The sequence below is a fragment of the Saimiri boliviensis genome, chromosome 14 (assembly GCF_048565385.1).
Source record: "Saimiri boliviensis isolate mSaiBol1 chromosome 14, mSaiBol1.pri, whole genome shotgun sequence".
Lineage (NCBI taxonomy): Eukaryota > Metazoa > Chordata > Mammalia > Primates > Cebidae > Saimiri > Saimiri boliviensis.
In genome coordinates, this window is record NC_133462.1 from 28,330,453 (window position 1) to 28,350,408 (window position 19,956).

The following is a 19,956-nucleotide window of genomic DNA, read 5'->3' on the forward strand; positions in this document are numbered from 1 at the left end:
GATCCGTGTCCTCAGGAAGCTTGGCAGCCCTCACCTGCGTACTCACGTGGTAGAGTGGGCCTGTGGAAAGGGACTGTAGGCAATCGAGCAGACACTCAGACCTCGGCTCCTGCGTCTTCCCCCACAGCGCTACCCTACAGTGCTCCCCCACAGAGCTCCCCCACATCTCTCAGTGCTCCATAAACGGAGGGAGAACCAAGAGTGCAAATGTGGGTCATTTTTAGCAGCAAAGCCCAAGTGCTGATGAGCTGGGAGGACCCAAGTCTTTTTCCTTCCCAGAGGGCACGCAGCACCCCTCTGCTTACTTCCCCTGGGAAGCACTGTGCCACCCAAGGGGTGGTAGTTTCTGCTGCCCAGGTGGGGCCATCACAGCCTCTGATGTGTCAGTGTTGCTGGTGCCTGCCAAATTCCACAGCTGATACCCGCCAAGTTCCACATCTGATGCCAAATTAAACGTCAGCTGCTCTGAGGATGGTTGGCTGCCTCCCCTGAAGGATCCAAGGGTGCTGCACAGCTGAGTCTTACGCCAGACTCTGAATCTATGCCTGCTTATACCAGGCGTCTGTTAGCAATGGGGCTGCCTTCTGAGAGCCCGCTTGTGAGTGCACCCACGCATGCCCACATGCCACCTCAGCAATCATGTCTCCGGCTCTGCAAATTCCTGCCCCATCACTCATTAATTGTGTGACCCTGGATTAGCTGTGTGACCCTGAGTGAGTCCCCAAACCTCTGATTCCTGATGTCCGCATGTGCAATGTGGTGGTGCATAGAGCCTGGCTGGAGAGGTCACAAGGACACAAGAGACGGCCCTCAAGTACTGCGTGGCACTGACAGTCGTGACATGAGGGCCCCATGTGCTGCAGGTGCTGCCCTGGGTGCCTGGAGTGTCCTGAAGGTGTGAGACTCGTAGCACACCCCAATGTGAGAGTGAGATTGGGGTGTACCTGTCAGGCGCTGACTACCCTGTGTCTTTGGTTTCCAGTTCAGGACCTCAAGGGGCTCGGCTATGAGAAGGGGAAGCCCGTGGGTCTAGTGGGTGTCACGGAGCTGTCGGACGCCCAGAAGAAGCAGCTGAAGGAGCAGCAGGAGGTGAGACTGGGGACAAGAGGACGGGGGCGTGGCTGGTGCCCATAGAGTGTTGTCCCCTACCCCCAGATGCAGCAGTCACGGGTTCACGTGCTTGCCGAGCTCCTGTGTTCGGTTGGAACCCGTGGCCAGCAGGGAGGCTCCTAGGCAGGAAGGTCCCCCTGCCCCAGTAGGTGGTGTGCCACCCCCACTCCACCTGAGTGGCCTCTCAGGTTGCCTAGGAGACACTGGCCCGTGGGGCAGCCCCTGTGGCCTGTGATGCCTAGCCTGAGCTCTGTGACTGCTTCCTGCCATGCTCCAGGCTGGTCCCATGGGATAGTCTCTGCCCATGTTCTCTGTCTGCAGTCCTCTGCCGTGTCTAGTGCAGGACCGCCCTGGTCAGCACAGGGCACCCTGAGAGACTTGAGGCCGCCCACCTGGAGTTGGGCAGTGTCGGTGTTGGCTTCCCTGAGGAGCTGCAGGTGCCCGCCTGTCAGTGCCTGTGGCAGGCTCACTCCGACCCGTCCTCCAGGCCCTCAGCCCTGTCACATCACCTTCGACCCTCCCAGGGGTTAGGAGCCTGAGTTACCCTCATTTAGTGGCCAAGAGGTCCTCCATGCTCCACACCAGGATATGGGGAACCTAGGGTGGGTCCTGGCTCCAGCCCTGCCCAGGGGGTCCAGATGAGCCAGGGCCTGGTGGGAGGCTGGCCCTCACAGAAGGTGGGGAGCAGGGGCGGGGCTCTGGCAGGCCAAGGCGCAGTGCCCTGGCTCACTGGTGAGTGTGCCCTGCAGATGCAGCAGATGTACGACATGATAATGCAGCACAAGCGGGCCATGCAGGACATGCAGTTGCTGTGGGAGAAGGCGGTGCAGCAGCACCAGCACGGCTACGACAGCGACGAGGAGGTGGACAGCGAGCTGGGCACCTGGGAGCACCAGCTGCGGCGCATGGAGATGGACAAGACCAGGGGTGCGCAGGGTGGCCGGGCGGGGCCCCCTCACCTGCCCCAGAAGGCTACCTGGAGGTGCCCCACTTGGTCTTGAGCAGCTGCCCTGGTTCAGCCTCCAGCCTGCCTCCTGTGGCTGAGAGGCCCAATCTCTCTAGGGCCTAGTTTTCTCTGTGGTGAAAAAGGGTGGTCCTGACATTGTGGGGGTGAAGAACGGCACTGGGTTCACTGAATGCTGGGTGGGGTTGGTGTCAGGCCCAGCCACCTCCTTCCCTGGGGGCCACTAGGCTCGCTCTCCTCCTCCTCACCTTTCCACTTCTCTGAGCAGAATGGGCCGAGCAGTTGACAAAGATGGGCCGGGGCAAGCACTTCATCGGAGACTTCCTGCCTCCAGATGAGCTGGAGAAGTTTATGGAGACCTTCAAGGCCCTGAAGGTGAGCCAGGAGGAGCCCCGGGTGCAGCCTCTGCCGCGTCCCAGCCCCTCCTAGCTGCCTCACCCTGCAGGCGCCCAAAGTGGCCTGGCTACCCTCTCCATCACAGCAGGAGCCAGGCCTTCTCCCTGCAGGAGGCATCTGTTAATGACAGGCACCGTCTGTGTAGGGAATTAGCAAACAACAGCTCAGCTGCCGCCTCAGAAACATTTCCTGGGGCTGTAAGGGAAATTCTGCTTCCAGTGGAGCCAATTAAGTGCAGTTTACAGGCAAAGTGTTTCTTCGGCAGAAGTCCCCACGGACTGGCCTCTCCAGAACCAGAGCTTAACATTCTACCTCTGCTGCTGTTGGGCTCCTGAGGGGGAGGGCTGGCATGGCACGGCCCCTGTTATCTGTTTGAGGTTTTTTTTTTGTAAAACTGTTCAGGGCCTGATAACCTCATCAGTGAGGTGGTAACCTCATTGTCCATCTTTTATTAGTACCTTGTGCTACAAATTGTTCTCAGGACTGAACCCGGGGCTTCTCTTTGTGTTGAACCGTTGCTTTATCTCAGGTGGATGAGGCCTGTGTAACTACTCATCCTCTTGCCCTTTTGACTTGGCCACCAGGGAGCTTGGTGCAGTTTGGCACTGAGGCTCTGGGGACCCCAAGAAGCAGGAGAAGCTTGGTCTGTTCTCAGGGAGTCTGGAGGCAGATGGACCCCTGGTCCATTGAAGCCAAAGGCAAAGGGTTGGATTTGGGGGCTACCACAGCCCCAGCCCTAGTGGGTGACAGCTGCCTCCTCACCCCACAGGAGGGCCGCGAGCCTGACTACTCAGAATACAAGGAATTCAAGCTGACCGTGGAGAACATCGGCTACCAGATGCTGATGAAGATGGGCTGGAAGGAGGGCGAGGGGCTGGGCTCCGAGGGCCAGGGCATCAAGAACCCAGTCAACAAGTGAGTGGCCCTGGGGGGAGGGCGTGGCCATGAACTTGGGGCGCAGCTCCCCTGCCTCCTCCCCACTCTACCCCTTTATAGCACTGCTTTTCTGTTGTGGCAAAATGATCACAGCACCCTACTGCACACCCCTTGTCAGGCACAAGCCTGCAGTGCAGTAGGCCGTACGGGCCAGGGCTTTCCCAGGGCTGCCCGCTGTCCCCCTTGTGAGTCTCTAGGCCAGGTGAGGTGGGTATGGGTACAGATGGGTGAGGCCCTCATGGGTCTGTGTGCCTTGTGAAGGCCTTTTTTGAGTTCTCCATGAGTGCAAAACCAGTCCCAGAGATGGGCAGGAGCTCTCCCAGGTATGACCCTGGCTCTGAGTGCCCCCTTCGAGGCTGTCTTTAAGAGCTGTGACCACCTGCACTGTGGGCTCCTCCTCCCTGTGTGAGTCCCTGGAGCCTGGGAGCCCCCGGGCTCTCTCTTCCTTCACTATTCGGGTTCAGGCTTCTCTGCGCAGATATGGCCCAGCCCAGCCCTGCGCCCTCGGGAGGTGCTGCTGAGATCCCAGCTATGCACAGTCCCTCTGCCTGGAGTTCCAGCCCCAGACCCCTTCCCACTGGCACTGACCTGGCCTCCCGTTCACATCACCTCGTCTCCTCCCTGTAGGGGTACCACCACAGTGGACGGCGCTGGCTTTGGCATCGACCGGCCGGCCGAGCTCTCCAAGGAGGATGATGAGTATGAGGCCTTCCGCAAGAGGATGATGCTGGCCTACCGCTTCCGGCCTAACCCTCTGGTGCGCATCCCCAGCTGGGCTGCCTTTTCTCAGTCGGCAGGAGAGGGTGGCGGTGGGAACCGAAGGCTCCCTTCCTTCCACAGTCCAGCCGGGCCGGGCTCACCAGTGAGACCCCTACCACCCTCCTGCATTCAAACCCCCTCCATCCCCCAAGCCTGCCCTGCCACCTCGAGGGTGTGAGCTCAGCTGCCCCCAGAAGGTTCCGGACAGGAGGAATGCTGACTACCATTAACCCCCTTCTGTTACCTGTTTTGCCTTTCACAGAACAATCCCAGACGGCCTTACTACTGAGTCTTCTGGAAATGTGTATTTTCTGAATGACCAACCGTCCCTGGACTGTGGAATGTTCCAGCCTGCATTTCTGCCCACCCCTCCCGTTGTCACGAGTGCCGTGCCGTGTAATAAAGTCCCAGTGCTCATCCGCCGCAGCTGCCTGGTCCTGTTGCAGGAAGACCTTCCTGTCGCTTAGCAGCCGGGCCAGGCCAGTCACAGGTTGCAAGATGCTGTCTCAGGGCTCCTTGTTGGCCTGCGGAGTCTCCGTCCCTGCTCGGCCTGGGTTGCACTGGAGGGGAGAAAAGCTGTTCTCAGCATAATAAAGCTGGAAGGCCGGGTGCAGTGTCTCACACCTCTAATTCCAGCATTTTGGGAGGCCAAAGAGGGTGGATCACCTGAGGTCAGGAGTTCTAGACCAGCCTAGCCAATATGGTGAAACTCCATCTCTACTAAAAATACAAAATTAGCCGGGTGCGGTGGTGTGTGCCTGTAGTCCCAGCTACTCAGGAGGTTGAGGTGGGAGGATCGCTTGAGTCCAGGAGTTCTGGGCTGTGGTGTGCTATGCCGATCGGGTGTCCGCACTGAGTTCAGCATCAATGTGGTGACCCCTTGGGAGTGGGGGACCACCAGGTTGCCTAAGGAGGGGTGAACCTTAGTAGGTTCAAAACTCTGTGCTGCTCAGTAGTGGGATCCCGCCTGTGAATAGCCACTGCACTCCAGACTGGCCAACAAAGTGAGACCCCATCTCAAAAAAAACAAAAACAAAAACAAAAAAAACCGCAAAATTAGGTAGGTGTAGTGGTGCACACCCACTGCACTCCAGCCTGGGTGACAGAGCAAGACTCCATCTCAAATAATAATAGGGCAGCCAGACACTGTGGTTCACGCCTGTAATCCTAGCACTGGGAGGCCGAGGTGGGACGATCATGAGGTCAGGAGTTCAAGACCAGCCTGGCCAATTTGGTGAAACCACGTCTCTACTGAAAAATACAAAATTTTAGCAGGGTGTGGTGGCGTGCACCTGCAGTCCCAGCTACCTAGGAGGCTGAGGCAGGAGAAGTGCTTGAACCTGGGAGGCAGGTTGCACTGAGCTGAGATTGTGCCACTGCACTCCAGCCTGGGCAACAGTGAGACACTGTCTCAAAAAATTAAGCTGGAGACCTGGCCACACCTGGGCTAAAGGAGTGTCGGGAACCTCCCAGCCTAGCACTGTCCTTCAAGGGAAAGGTTGGGGAGGGGTCTCCAGGCAGGGCCCCGCCTTCCCTCAGACCTGTGGGGACAAGTGGCTTCTGGGCACACCTGTGTGCTCTCCTCCCAGCAGGTGGTGCTGGCAGGGCCCAGCACAGGGCAAACCCACCATGTGATGGCTATGGCCCTTCAGGTCCCACCAGTGTCATAGATACATGAGTCCCTGGGGCTTGTGGTGTTAGGGGACAGCCACATGGATGGATGTGCCATGCCAGCAAGTCAGGCAGCTCCTGGAAGAGCCAGAGGTTTTGAGGTAGGATGGTAGCCCAGGCCACAGTGAGTGCCAAGATCCCCACATCTGCCCCAGGGCCAGAGCCCTACATTTGTGCCAGAGTCACCCTGGGGATCTTAAGCTGCAGCTCCTGAGTCAGCGGGTTGGGGCCTGGGAATCTGCATTCCCACCTGCCCACACACACCTAGTGTGTGCTGCCAAGCCCCTGCAGGCACCAGGGGCTCCCTATTCACAGGCTCGGTATGGAGTCGGGCTCCTGGGCCAGCCTGTGTGCTCACAACCATCAGCAAACGCTGGGTGCTGACTTCGGGGACCAGGTGGACAAGATCTGCCCCAGTCAGCCAGGCTGCTGGGGATGAAGTTGGCTTCGTCTACCAAGAGGAACTAGGAAGCCTAGATGGGGCGGCCTGCAGAGTATCTCACTGGGGTCTGCGGCCAGGGAGGTGCCAGAGGCAGTGGCAGAGCCAAGGCTGGGGTGACATGGCACCCTTTCTCCGCTCCTGACTCTGTACATGAGACAACAAGGGGTAACGGTGGGCTTGGCCTGGGTGCTCATGCATGGGGGCTGCCCAGAGGGCAGTGGGCCAGGACCCTGAGCACAGCAGGGTAACTCTTTGCAGCCAGCGGTTCAGGAGATGGGGAATCCTAGGGCTTGGTCCCAGGCATTCAGCTGTTCGAGTCACTTCTCTCGAGTTCTCACCGAGTTCTCAGTGAGCTGGAGGCTCACTAGGCTCAGGACGTGGACTTTACCCGCTGGCAGGGGATAAGGCCTCCAAACGCTGTGTGCGTGTGCAGGTGCCTCCTGGACACGGGGCAAGGCCCGGCCCCTAGACTGAGCTGGGCACAGACACCCTGGCCCTGCATGGAGAAGATAGGGTGGGGGTGGCAGGCAGGGCTGCCTGGAGGAGATGCTGGGACCCCCTTACAAGAAGGCTCATCTTGCAGACAGAAACAAGCCTGGGAGGTGTTGATCCTGCTAGAGTTGGGGAAAGTCAGTCCAGAGGAACCTGAACTTCACCCCATAGGCAATGGGCACTTGGGGAAGGAGGCTGAGTCAGACCTGTGGCCAGAAGACCCTCTTGTGGCCCAGCTCAGACAGCCCTGTGACCCAGTTGGCATCAGGCCAAGGGCCTGCATGCAGAAGGGGTCAGGGGTAGGGGCAGGGGTTAGAATCTGTGCCAATCCCAGACTGGGCTCCTGTGGGGCAGGAGTCAGATGGGCATGGTTCACCTTGCTGTCTACAGCATCCACACATGGGCCAGAGGGCGAGGCTGGTTGGAGGGCATGACAAAGACAGATGGCTTCCTCCTAATTCTCCCCTCCAATACTGCAGCCCCCTCCAAGCTGTTCAGAACCTCCCACAGTCTCTTGCAGCTGCCTGGCTTCTCATCAGACCCCAGCCAAACCGACCTCCTTTCCGCTGCTCGGTTCCATTTTCCGAGACATTTTCCTCCCAGCCAGGAACAACGTTCACAAACTCTTCACTAAACTGGCTCCATCCCAATATTCTAACTTCAGCCCCCACCCTCTAGGACTCCTTCCTCCTACCCTCTCCCCACCATGAAGAATCCTCAACCCAGGACTATCTTGCAAAGGGACAGCTCCAGAATCAAAGCTTCACACTTAGCCCTCAAGGTGGCTCACACCTGTAATCCCAGCTCTTTGGGAGGCTGAGGTGGGAGGATCCTTCAAGCCCAGGAGTTTTGAGACCAGCCTGGGCAACAAAGTGAGACCCTCAACTTTACAAAAAAATAAATGATTAGCTGCGTGTGGTGGTGCATACCTGTAGTCCCAGCTACTTGGGAGGCTGAGCTGGGAGGGTCGCTTGAGGCTGGGAGTTCAAGGCAGGCCACTACCACACTCCAGCCTGGGCGACTGAGACCTCCTCTCAAAAAACAAAACAAATGGTCTTGGTGAGGTGCCACTGTTTCTTCCGTCCTTGGTCTCTGCGCCTTCCACAGAGCTTCCAGCAGCTCTATGTTGGGCCAGAGCATCTGGAGGTTCACAATCTCTGCGATCTGTAGGTGCCACTATGAGGAGGCTCCTGGGAAGAATTTGCCATTTTCAGTGGAAAACAAGTGGCGTTTACTAGCCATGATGTGTTTGTACTTTGGATCCGGATTTGCTGCACCCTTTTTTATAGTAAGACACCAACTGCTTAAAAAATAAGGGTGTTTCAGCTCATCCATTTAACGGATATGAAGAGCATTTTAAGAGGTGCAGTCTCTGGAAAATGTATCAAACTCAAACTCATATGGCATACTAGATGTGTGTGTAAACAAACTTTTTTTTTTTTTTTTTTTTTTTTTTTTTGAGACGGGGTTTCGCTCTTGTTACCCAGGCTGGAGTGCAATGGCACGATCTCGGCTCACCGCAACCTCCGCCTCCTGGGTTCAAGCAATTCTCCTGCCTCAGCCTCCTGAGTAGCTGGGATTACAGGCACGCGCCACCATGCCCAGCTAATTTTTGTATTTTTAGTAGAGACGGGGTTTCACCATGTTGACCAGGATGGTCTCGATCTCTCGACCTCGTGATCCACCCGCCTCGGCCTCCCAAAGTGCTGGGATTACAGGCTTGAGCCACCGCGCCCGGCGCAACAAACTTATAACATGAAAACAAGCAAACAAAACTTCACCCCTGCCTGGAAACGTGTTTTCATTTGCGTCCACTGTGAAAACTCAACTCTAAGCACACGGAAAGGCATTTTAGGCCAGATGCGGTGGCTCACACCTGTAATCCCAGCACTTTGGGAGGCTGAGGCAACTGGATTACCAGATCAGGAGTTCGAGAGACCAGCCTGACCGACACGGTGAAACCCCTTCTCTACTAAAAAATACAAAAATTAGCCGGGTGTGGTGGTGCGCACCCGTAATCCCAGCTACTCAGGAGGCTGAGGCAGGAGAATCACTTGAACCTAGGAGGCGGAGGTGGCAGTGAGCCGAGATCGTGACACTGCACTCCAGCCTGGGTGACAGAGTGAGACTCCGTCTCAAAAATAAAAAATAAAAAAGGCATTTTGTGCCCAAGAGCTGGAGATTGTTCCATCAGCGCACACAGGCAATGCCCACTGGATCTTTGAGTGGTGGTGGAAAACTCTGGTGAATGCAGAGGTTTAGAAGGGCAGAAAGAGTCCTGGAGAACGAATTTCCTTAGAACGAAGTTGTGGGGGTGCGGGGAAGAGGGGGCACGCTGGGACATCCGGGGCGCACCCCTTGGCCTAAGAGCAGAAGCTCCTGAGGTGGTGTGTCCCAGCCTTTGACAGAGAGGGAAACTGAGGCTGAGTAGCAGGAAGGCCACTGACGACGAGGGTGTCGGTAGGGAGGAGCGAAGGGGCCCGGCAGCTCCCAGGGGAAGGGCTGGGGAGGGAACTTAGAAGTGCCCCGAGAACACGCAGGGCGGTCACCTAGGCCAGCCCAGGGCGCAGCGGGGGGCGACCTTTGCGCAGGGCGGGTCCCTGGCAGCCCTGGCCCGGACGCGCCGCCACTGAGGAGCCGAGCGCCCTGGAGGACGCGCCGGGGCAGAGCCGGGGTCCAGGCGCCGTCGCCATGGACATCCCGCCGCTGGCCGGCAAGATCGCGGCGCTGTCGCTGAGCGCCCTCCCGTTGTCCTACGCGCTCAACCACGTCTCGGCGCTCTCGCAGTGCGTGCGGGGAGGGGCCGGGGCCGCCTCTGGGGGCAGTGGGAGCGGGCAGAGGCGGGGAGGGGCGGAGAGGGGCGGAGGGGGGCGGAGGGGGGCGGAGGGGGGCGGGAGGGACGATGCGCCGGCGGCGGACCTGACTCCTGCGAGCCCTGCGCCCCAGCTCAGCTCCAAGCCCACGGAACGCGGCTGGGCCGAAAGAACGCCCCCTTCTAACCGGAAGTCCCCTTCCCGCCGGGCTGGAGGATGGGATGCGGCCGCTCCTGGGATGTTTGGGGCCTGGGGAGAAGGAATGATGAGGAGAGCCCCCACAAGACAGAGTTTTGGAGGATTTCTGGGGGTTTCCCAGGGATGGGCCCTGCACAGGCTCCAAAGTCACCAAGTTAAAAGTACACGCACATGCACACGCGCGCGCGCGCGCACACACACACACACACACACACACAGCGGCCTGGGATTTTCCTCTTGTTCTGGGCTGGCTCACCATGTCCCTAAACTACCTTTCCCGGTCCCTGTCTCCTAACCCTACATCCTAGCCCTGCAGGTCCAGCCACTGGATAGCGGCCATCTGCAAGCCCCTCGCACTTCTAAACCCAGCTCAACACAAGCCATGGGGTGGAGACAGTCATGACTGTAGGCCTGGCTCCATCTCTTGGTAACCTGGGTGAACCAAGTTCTTCTGGGAGCCTCAGTTTCCTCATCAGTGTGATGGGCATAATCCTAGATCTCATCCCACAGTTAGGTTACAGATTACAAACTGTTTCAGGAGCGGTGGCTCACGCCTGTAATCCCAGCACTGTGGGAGGCCGAGGCGGGCAGATCACCTGGGGTCGAGAGTTCAAGACCAACCTGACCACCAGACCCACATGGAGAAACCCCATCTCTACTAAAAATACACAAATTAGCCAGGTGTGGTGGCACAAGCCTGTAATCCCAGATACTTGAAAGGCTGAGGCAGGAGAATTCCTTGAACCTGGGAGGCGGAGGTTGTGGTGAACCTAGATTGCGTCATTGCACTCCAGCCTGGGTAACTCAGTCTCAAAAAAAAAAAAAAAAAAAAAAAGATTACAAACTGTGTACAAAGATTTGTCCTGGTCTTATCTGAGTACTTTAATGTCATTGTTAGATGGGGTCAGGATAGAGATCTTGGGGGCGGAGGGGATCGTGAGAAGGTAGGGGCCTGGAGAGTGATGGACAGAGTCTTGCTGTGTGACCCTGGACAACTGGACATCACTCCTGTCCTCCTTGGGCCTGGATTTGCCCACCTGGGTCGAGGGATGCCCAGAGATGTGGCTTCTGTTACCTCTGCAACCGGTTGACCTGTCTTATCACGTTGGTGCAGATCAGGGCAGGGGCAGGGTGGAGCTGAGGAGGCATTTGGACTTTAGCTGGGAGGAGTCGAGCCTTGGACAGTGAAGTCCACAGAACTGAGCGCTCGAGACCCTCTGGCTTGGGAGCTGGGCCTGGCCACAGAGGGACTTGATGTTGTTGAATGACTGAACAGCCTGAGTCAAACACGTAATGATGGGATAAATGGTACCGTCAGAGGGTCAGGTCTGGCGCGGCTCACCCCTATAATCCCAGCACTTTAGGAGGAAAGTAGATGAATCATCTGAGGTCAGGAGTTCAAGACCAGCCTGGCCAACATGATGAAACCCGTATCTACTAAAAATACAAAAATTAGCTGGGCAGGATGGTGGGCACCTGTAATCCCAGCTACTTAGGAGGCTGAGGCAGGAGAATCACTTGAACCCAGGAGGCAGAGGTTGCAGTGAGCTGAGATCACACCACTGCACTCCAGCCTAGGCATCAGAGGTCAGTCTCAAAAAAAAAAAAAAAAAAAAAAAAAAAGAGGGGGGCTGATGAACATCCTCTCTGTAGCTGGCCCAAGTTAAACAGTGATCCTTTCTGGGGAGTCAGGGAGGGCTTCATGGAGGAAGAACAATGTGAATGGGCCACGAAGGATGAGTAGGAGTTTGCCAAGTGGAAAAGGATTCTGGAAGCGGCTTCCAGAAGGAAGTAATAGCCTGAGCAACGGCCTGGTGCAGGGTGAGAGCCGTTTCAGGGAACAGCACTGATGGATGAACAGACACTTCAGTCTCTTCCCTGGGGATTCTTGGAGTCTGCCCTTTCCCCCCCCCAGGAGGGTGGGGCGATGCCTCAGCACTGGGCCTGGCCTCCCTGACTTGGTTTCCGTCTCCACAGCCCCCTCTGGGTGGCACTGATGAGTGCCCTAATCCTGGGTCTGCTCTTCGTGGCGATCTACAGCTTGTCCCATGGCGAGATCTCCTATGACCCACTCTGCGCTGGTGAGTCAGTGGGAAGCTGTGGGGAAGAAGACTGTCTGGGAAAGGGCCTCCACCCTCAGACTTGGGGGCCATTGAAGGGCCTCCTCCATCAGACTGGGGGACATTGAAGGGCAACCTCCATCAGACTGGAGACCTCAAAGAGATTTGAACATTCCCATTAGACTGAGGAACCTCAAAGAGCCTCTGCCTTCAGACCTGGGGCTCCTAGGAACAGGAACTGCATCTCCCCTACCAGATTGGAAGCTCCTGAAAAAGTGTACCGCCTCATCACTGTGAGATCCTGAGGGCAGGGATGGTGCCTCTCCCATAAGACTGGGGACTCCTAAAGGCAGGCACTGGGGCCTTCCAACCAAACCAGGGACATCCGAAGGCCAGGCTGTGCCTCCCCCATCAGACATGCAGAACGAGGCAGGGACTGGGCCTGGAATCCTTGCCGGCAATCATCTCATCCCTGACCTTAACGTCAAGCCCCGCCCACACTGACCCCCTAGTCCCACCCACTCGTGTCTCCTCCCACACCTGACCCCGCCCCCCCACTCCCTGCAGTCTTCGCGGTCTTCGCCTTCACCTCGGTTGTGGACCTCATCATCGCTCTTCAGGAAGACGGCTATGTGATGGGCTTCATGGAGTTCTGCACCAAGGAGGTATTTGGGGGACGGCCAGGGATCTCCCTGCCCCACTGCCCGTCTGAGCCTCCCACCTGCCCCCACAGGGAGAGCCATACCTGCGCACAGCGCACGGAGTCTTCATTTGCTACTGGGACGGCACCGTTCACTACCTCCTCTACCTGGTCATGGCCGGCGCCATCTGCAGAAGGTGCAGGGGGCAGGGAGGGGTGGCATCTGACCCTGGGAGAGAGGTTTTGTCCTCAGGTGGGATCCCAGGGCAGGGTGGAGCCAGAAGTGTCTGTAGGAGAAATCAGGACGCCCCTTTAGGGCTCCAGCCAGGGGTGGCCGGCAGAAGGTTCCTGGGAACGTCTCAGGTGTAGGAAGTGGCCTCAGGTGTAGGAAGTGGCCTGGCATTGCCTACATCCACCCAGTGCCTGGGCAGCCGCTTCTGTCCTTGGACAGAGGGTCTCACTGTTCATTCCCCCATTCAACTCCCTGTTGTCCTTTCATCCTGGACAAAACTGAGAGGGACCCGGAGCTGGGAAGCTCACGGTGGTCTCTGGGTCCTGGCTGGGGCTCTGAGATTACGGAGTGTCTACCTGCTGGTCACCCCTCCATCCCCTGCCCAGGAGGAGATACCGGAACGTTGGACTCTACTGGCTGGGTTCCTTCGTCATGAGCATTCTGGTGTTTCTTACAGGAAACATTCTTGGTAAGGACAAGGCTTGGAAATCTGGTCTCTCTTAGGCCAGGTCACTGCCCTGCACCTAGAAGCCCCCACCATTGGATCCTCCATCACTTTCCTGATGTCTGCAGAGGCTCCACCTCCCTCTTTGTGTGTCCACAGCCTCAGTCTAAAAAAAAAAAAAAAAAAAGAAGGGACTGATGAATGTCCTCTCTGTAGCTCGCCCAAGTTAAACAGTGATCCTTTCTGAGGAGTCAGGAAGAGCTTCATGGAGGAAGAACAACGCGAATGGGCCATGAAGGATGAGTAGGAGTTTGCCAAGTGGAAAAGGATTCAGTCAGCAGCCTACCCTTTTCTGGTCCCTGTTTCCTCTTGGAAGGTGGGGGAGCCCAAACTCTACTTCCTTCCCAGGCAGTGCTTCCCAGCCCCAGGGGTTTGACCCAGAATGCTCTTGACACGGGACGGGAATTTTAGGGTGAATCCTGCAGAGGCAGGTCTTGGGAGGTAGAGCAGTGAAGGCAATCTGGGAGGTAGGCATGGCAAAATATCACCAGAGGGAACATCCAAGGTGTATTCATAGGAAGCAAAGAACCCACTGGAAGGTAGGCTTCATAGTCAGAAGGTAAATTGAGGCAGGTCAGGTTGAGGAGCCTGGACATCATTGTGTGGGCACTAGGGAGCCATGGAGGGTGTTGGAGCTTGAATGAGGATGCTATTTCTGAATCGAGATGTCCAGCCAGAGAGGCCAGGTGTGGTGGCTCACGCCTTTAATCCCTGTATTGCTCAGGGTGGTCTTGAACTCCTCAGCTCAAGCGATCTGCCTGCCTCATCAATCAGTTGAGCTGAAGAGTTCAAGACTAGCTTGGGCAACATAGTAAAACCCCATCTATACTAAAATTAGCCGGGCATGGTAGCTTGTGCCTGTAATCCCAGCTACTCGGGAGGCTGAAGCAGGAGAATTGCTTGAACCCGGGAGGCGGAGGTTGCAGTGAGCCGAGATCGTGCCACTGCACTCCAGCCTGGGCGACAGCGCAAGACTCTCAAAACAAACAGAAAGATGTCCAGCAGGGTTCTGCCATGGCTGACACCCTCTCTCCTGCACCATGACAGGCAAATACAGCTCCGAGATCAGGCCTGCCTTCTTCCTCACCATCCCCTACCTGCTGGTGCCATGCTGGGCTGGCATGAGGATCTTCAACCAGCCCCGGGCACCAGCCTGCAGCACCACCCACATGGTGAGTACTTGCCCCCACTCAGGCCTTGTCCCAGCGTGCCTGAACGTCCCCCGTGTGAGTTGCTTTTGGTCAAAGATTTAGTTTCCTTGGAAGGATCTCCTTTGTCATAAGAAAGAAGGGATAGCTGGGTGAGGTGGCTCATGCCTGTAATCCCAACATTTTGGGAGGCCAAGGCATGAGGATTGCTTGAGCCTAGGAGTTGGAGTCCAGCCTGGGCAACACAGCCAGACCCTCTCTCTACAAAAAGTTAAAAAAATTAGCCAGATATGGTGGTGCATGCCTGTGGTCCCAGCTACTCAGGAGGCTGAGGTGGGAGGAACACTTGAGCCCAGGAGATTGAGGCCGCAGTGAGCTGAGATTGTGCCACTTCTCTCCAGCCTGGGCAACAGAATGAGACCGTGTCTCAAAAAAAAAAAAAAAAAAAAAAAAAAAAAAGGCCAGGTGCAGTGGCACATGCCTCTAATCCCAGCACTTTGGGAGGCCGAAACCCCATCTCTACTAAAAAATACAAAAATTAGCTGGGCGTGGTGGCACATAACTGTAATTCCAGCTCTTCGGGAGGCTGAGGCAGGAGAATTGCTTGAACCCAGGAGGCGGAGGTTGGGTGAGCTGAGATTGTGCCGTTGCACTCCAGCCTGGGTAACAAGAGTGAAACCCCATCTCGGAAAAAAAAAAAAAAAAAAAAACACAGAAAGAAGGGAGGAGCTTTTATTGAGCACCTACTGAGTACCTCTCCTTGAATGCCGCTCCTGCTGTCTCTGTTTCTCTCCCCTGGGGCAGGTGCAGGAGGAACAAAGCAGGGCACTGCTTTGGCGCCCGGCTGACCTGGCCCTCGTCATCTACCTCGTCCTTGCTGGCTTCTTCACTCTGTTCCGGGGCCTGGTGAGTCTGCGATGGCCAGTCTCCCCCTCCCCTGCCTCCGGTCTCCCTTCTCTGACCCACCTCTCCCACGCTGCCCTTCTTCCTGTTTGATCTTCCAAGGAAGTTCTTCATCAAGTCTAACCTGAGTGTTCCAGGACAAAGCCCCATTTCTCTGGGAGAGGCCAGAACAAGGGGTGTGGGCCTGGGAGGGTGGGGGAGGCTTCCTGTGGGAGGGGTGTCTGACGGTTGATGGCATGTCTGCCTGTCCCAGGTGGTGCTTGACTGCCCCACAGATGCCTGCTTTGTCTATATCTACCAGTATGAGCCGTACCTGCGGGATCCCGTGGCCTACCCTAAGGTGCAGGTGAGAGGGCCGTGGGGAGAAGACCATGCTCCAGCCATGGGTAGGGATCCAGCCAGCCTCTTCGAAGCAGATGCCAGAAGCACAGCTCGAACAGGCAGAAGCCCATATGGAATTTATTGTCTTACCAAAAAAAGGACAGATGTGATCTTCAGGTATGGCTGGATCCAGGTGCTTGAGGTGTCGCCTGGGCTCTGCTTTATTTTTCTTTCTTTCTTTTTTTTTTTTTTTTTTTGAGACAGAGTTTCATTCTTGTCACCCAGGCTGGAGTGCAATGGCATGATCTTGGCTCACTGCAACCTCCACCTCCTGGGTTCAAGTGATTCTCCTGCCTCAGCCTCCCGAGTAGCTGGGATTACAGGCGTGATCCACTACACTTGGCTAATTTTGTATTTTTAGTAGAGACAGGGTTTCACCATGTTGGTCTGGCTGGTCTCAAACTCCTGACCTCAAGTGATCCACCCACCTTGGCCTCCCAAAGTGCTGAGATTACAGGCGTGAGCCACCGCACTTGGCCCCCGGGCTCTGCTTTCTTTGCATGGCTCGGCTTTCAGGCAGTCCCTTTGTGGGGTGGCAGAGACAGCCTATGGCAGCTCCAGGCTTCTTTGCACCCCACTCAGCCACCCTAGAGCCATGAGAGCCCTTATTACCCCTGAGCTTAAGCACTGGCCTTAGGCAGGCCCAGAGTGGCCCAGCCTGGGTCACTTGCCCATTTCTTACCGAGCATCACCGCCAGGGGGCTGGAATGCTCTGACTGGCCACACCAGGGTCGCAGGCCACTTCTGGAGAAAGGTTGGTAGGTTTGATGTATGTGTGTGTTTTGGGAAGTGGAGGCAAGAATCCCCAAGAGAAACAGAGGAGCACTTTGCAGAGAGCCTGGGTGGGATCTGAGGCTGTCCGGATCCTTCCTCAGGGCCTCCACCTCGGGGGTCTCAGGAGACCCACCTGGAGTAGCTGCTCATCTCATAGGCCGGTGCCCCTCTCATCCCGCCCTGCAGATGCTGATGTACATGTTCTATGTCCTGCCTTTCTGCGGCCTGGCCGCCTATGCGCTCACTGTCCCTGGTTGCTCCTGGCTGCCCGACTTGGCCTTGGTGTTTGCTGGAGCCATCGGCCAGGTGAGGTGGGGGTGGGTGGGTGAGCAGGCACGTGGGAGGGAATGTGTGTCCACTCATCAGCGACTTTGGTGTCCTCCCTGGGCGCTGTAATGATGGGTCCCCAAGAGGTCCCAGCCCCAGGCCCAGTATCCCACAGTTCCCTAGTCAAGGAGAGACAAAGCCTGATACAGACAGTCCAAGCCCCACGGGGTCAGAATTGGAAAAGATGGAGGTACAGGGCCTGTGAAGGATTCCAGAGGGGAAAGGTTTCCTAGAAGCGGGGACATAGGAGCTGGGCTTTGAGGTATGGGGATGAGTTCTCCAGGCAGGGAAGGGCCTTCCAGGAATGGGAACACCATGAGGAGAAGCAGAGAGAGAAAGAGTGAGTTAGCAGGGCCATAACATGGGTAAAGGCGGAGATAAGAGAAACTGGCAGCTAGATGCTGCAGGCTTTGAACTCTTGGGAGACTGGGGGCTTGCATTGAGGGTGACAGGGAGTTGGAGGAGGTGTCTGAGCAGTGAGGGGCCCAATCCGAGCTGGGAGCCTTTTTGTGGGTTCCTGATGAAAAGTGCTAAAGCCTGGGCCCCAGCCAGGGAGTAGGGACCAGGAAGGCATCTAGAATCCGTGGGATTTGTGCTGAGACCTCTGGGGTGCGGAAGACTGGGCGGAGGACCTGGATCCGGGTCAGAGAGAGATGGGGTGCAGGACCCAGGAGATGGGGTTAAGTGGGGAGAGACTCACAGACAAGTGGACAAGCACAGGGAGGTCAGACAGGACCACAAGGGCAGGAATCTTTACAAACAGAAGGCCGGCTCAGTGGCTCACGCCTGTAATCCCAGCACTTTGGGAGGCCAAGGTGGATGGATTGCCTGACCTCAGGAGTTCAAGACCAGTCTGGGCAACATGACGAAACCCCATCTCTACTAAAAATACAAAAAACTGGGCTGGGCGAGGTGGCTCACACCTGTAATCCCAGCACTTTGGGAGGCTGAGGCAGGTCGATCACGAGGTCAGGAGTTCAACACCAGTCTGACCAAGATGGTGAAACCCTGTGTCTACTGAAAATACAAAAATTAGCCAGGTGCAGTGGCAGGCACCTGTAATCCCAGCTACTCAGGAGGCTGAGGCAGGAGAATTGCTCGAACCCAGGTGACAGAGGTTGCAGTGAGCTGAGATCGCACCACTGCATTCCAGTTTGGGAAACAGAGTGAGACTCTGTCTCAAAAAAAAGGAAAATTAACTGGTTGTAGTGGTGCATGCCTGTAGTCCCAGCTACTCAGAGGAGGCTGAAGCACAAAATTTGCTTGAACCCAGGAGGCAGTGGAGGTTGCAGTGAACTGAAATTGTGCCACTGCACTCTAGCATGGGCAGCAGAGTGAGACTCTGTCTCAAAAAAATAAAAGAGAGAGGCCGGGCACGGTGGCTCACGCCTGTAATCCCAGCACTTTGGGAGGCCGAGGCGGGCGGATCACGAGGTCAAGAGATCGAGACCATCCTGGTCAACATGGTGAAACCCCGTCTCTACTAAAAATACAAAAAATTAGCTGGGCATGGTGGCCCGTGCCTGTAATCCCAGCTACTCAGGAGGCTGAGGCAGGAGAATTGCCTGAACCCAGGAGGCGGAGGTTGCGGTGAGCCGAGATTGCGCCATTGCACTCCAGCCTGGGTAACAAGAGCGAAACTCCGTCTCAAAAAATAAAAATAAAAATAAAAATAAAAAATAAAAAAGAGACAGATAGGCTGGGCGCAGTGGCTCACGCCTGTAATCCCAGCACTTTGGGAGGCCGAGGCGGGTGGATCACAAGGTCAAGAGATCGAGACCATCCTGGTCAACATGGTGAAACCCCGTCTCTACTAAAAATACAAAAAATTAGCTGGGCATGGTGGCACGTGCCTGTAATCCCAGCTACTCAGGAGGCTGAGGCAGGAGAATTGCCTGAACCCAGGAGGCAGAGGTTGCAGTGAGCTGAGATCGCGCCATTGCACTCCAGCCTGGGTAACAAGAGCGAAACTCTGTCTCAAAAAAAAAAAAAGAGACAGATAGATGGACTGGAGATGGGAGAGAGGTGGATGAGCAGAACCAGAGAGGTGATGGGTGTCCCCTGGGCTCTGCCTGACCTTTCCTGGGCGGGCGGCGGTGATGCTGAGACTTCCATTCCCTCCTGACTCCTGACATCCATCTTCCCTGTCCGGCCGCCAGGCACAGTTCTCGCACATGGGGGCTTCCATGCACCTGCGCACGCCCTTCACCTACCGTGTGCCTGAGGACACTTGGGGCTGCTTCTTCGTGTGCAATCTGCTGTACGCGCTGGGCCCCCACCTGCTGGCCTACCGCTGCCTTCGGTGGCCCGCATTCTTCCAGCAGCCACCACCCCCCGGGGCCCTGGCCCACCACAAGAAGCAGCAGTGAGAGGGCTGTGGACTCAGGACCGAGGACTCTGTTTACGTGCCCAGCCGGCCCTACCCCGGGAAGGGTGGGTCGGGGTTAGAGACGGAAGGGACATCTCCAGGTGTCTTTATTCCCAGCTGTGGTGGTTTCAGGCCGGTGGGTGGGACGGAGACCGACGACCAAGTGTTCCTGCCAAGAGAGCCTCCCGCAGCTGTCACCACGCTCCAAACCCCACAGGGACGCTGCCACCCCTCCCAGAATTTACCCATCATCCCCTGATGGATCCTTTTAGTAAAAAGCCTTTCCGTTTCCAAAATATCAGTGCCTGAGTGTTTCAGGGTGCAGGGGCGAGGGTCCCTCTTCTTGGCCCCCGCGAGGGCCCACCCATCACTTCCGTTGTGGTTGCCCGGAGGGAGAGGTGCTGAGATAGCAGAAGGCGGCCTCTGGTCGGTATGCACAGCTCCATCTTCCAGATGGGGAAACCAAGGCTCAGGATGGACAAGAGACCTGCCCAAGATCACAGTCAGAGAGAAAAGTTCCTGCTCTGCCAATAAATCATAACTAATAGCATGACTCATTTATTAAGCACCTACTGTATGCCACACCGAAGGCTAACCTTGACTGCTACATGCTGGATCCCATATTCCAGACGGGGAAACTAAGGCTTCAGGAAGTGAAGCTCCTGGTCTGAGATCATGCCTTCCTCAGCCCCCAAGGCAGAGATGGAGGCCCAGCCTGCTGGGACATAGAGACCACGACCCTGCCTTTGCTGTCTGGTTGGGCTGGGTTCATTGTAGGGGAAACTGAGTCCTGGAAGGAAGCCAAGGGGTTGGGAGAAAGATTCACTGTTTCCTAGT

At 56.5% G+C, this 19,956-nt stretch overlaps 2 protein-coding genes and 1 pseudogene across 2 annotated transcripts in view; all 3 read left to right on the plus strand.

Annotated features, from left to right (window-relative positions):
- SUGP1 (SURP and G-patch domain containing 1) overlaps nt 1-4,774 on the plus strand; it is a 31,206-nt gene extending 26,432 nt beyond the window's left edge. Inside the window, exons 9-14 of the mRNA XM_003942309.4 lie at nt 983-1,089; nt 1,860-2,037; nt 2,343-2,449; nt 3,240-3,385; nt 4,034-4,163; nt 4,428-4,774. Of these exons, the coding sequence (XP_003942358.1) occupies nt 983-1,089; nt 1,860-2,037; nt 2,343-2,449; nt 3,240-3,385; nt 4,034-4,163; nt 4,428-4,454 (695 nt within the window). The 3' untranslated portion in view covers nt 4,455-4,774. The remainder of the gene's footprint in view (nt 1-982; nt 1,090-1,859; nt 2,038-2,342; nt 2,450-3,239; nt 3,386-4,033; nt 4,164-4,427) is intronic.
- A 3,119-nt stretch (nt 4,775-7,893) lies between these two features.
- LOC120362639 (cytochrome c oxidase subunit 7C, mitochondrial pseudogene) lies at nt 7,894-8,085 on the plus strand (annotated as a pseudogene).
- Nucleotides 8,086-9,375: 1,290 nt separating this feature from the next.
- On the plus strand, nt 9,376-19,696 carry TM6SF2 (transmembrane 6 superfamily member 2). The gene is made up of 10 exons (XM_039465456.2): nt 9,376-9,556; nt 11,759-11,862; nt 12,409-12,506; nt 12,575-12,678; nt 13,100-13,182; nt 14,266-14,390; nt 15,171-15,272; nt 15,523-15,615; nt 16,611-16,730; nt 18,911-19,696. The coding sequence occupies exons 1-10, from the start codon at nt 9,462-9,464 to the stop codon at nt 19,118-19,120; spliced, it is 1,134 nt and encodes a 377-aa protein (XP_039321390.1). The 5' UTR covers nt 9,376-9,461; the 3' UTR covers nt 19,121-19,696.
- Nucleotides 19,697-19,956: the final 260 nt, after the last annotated feature.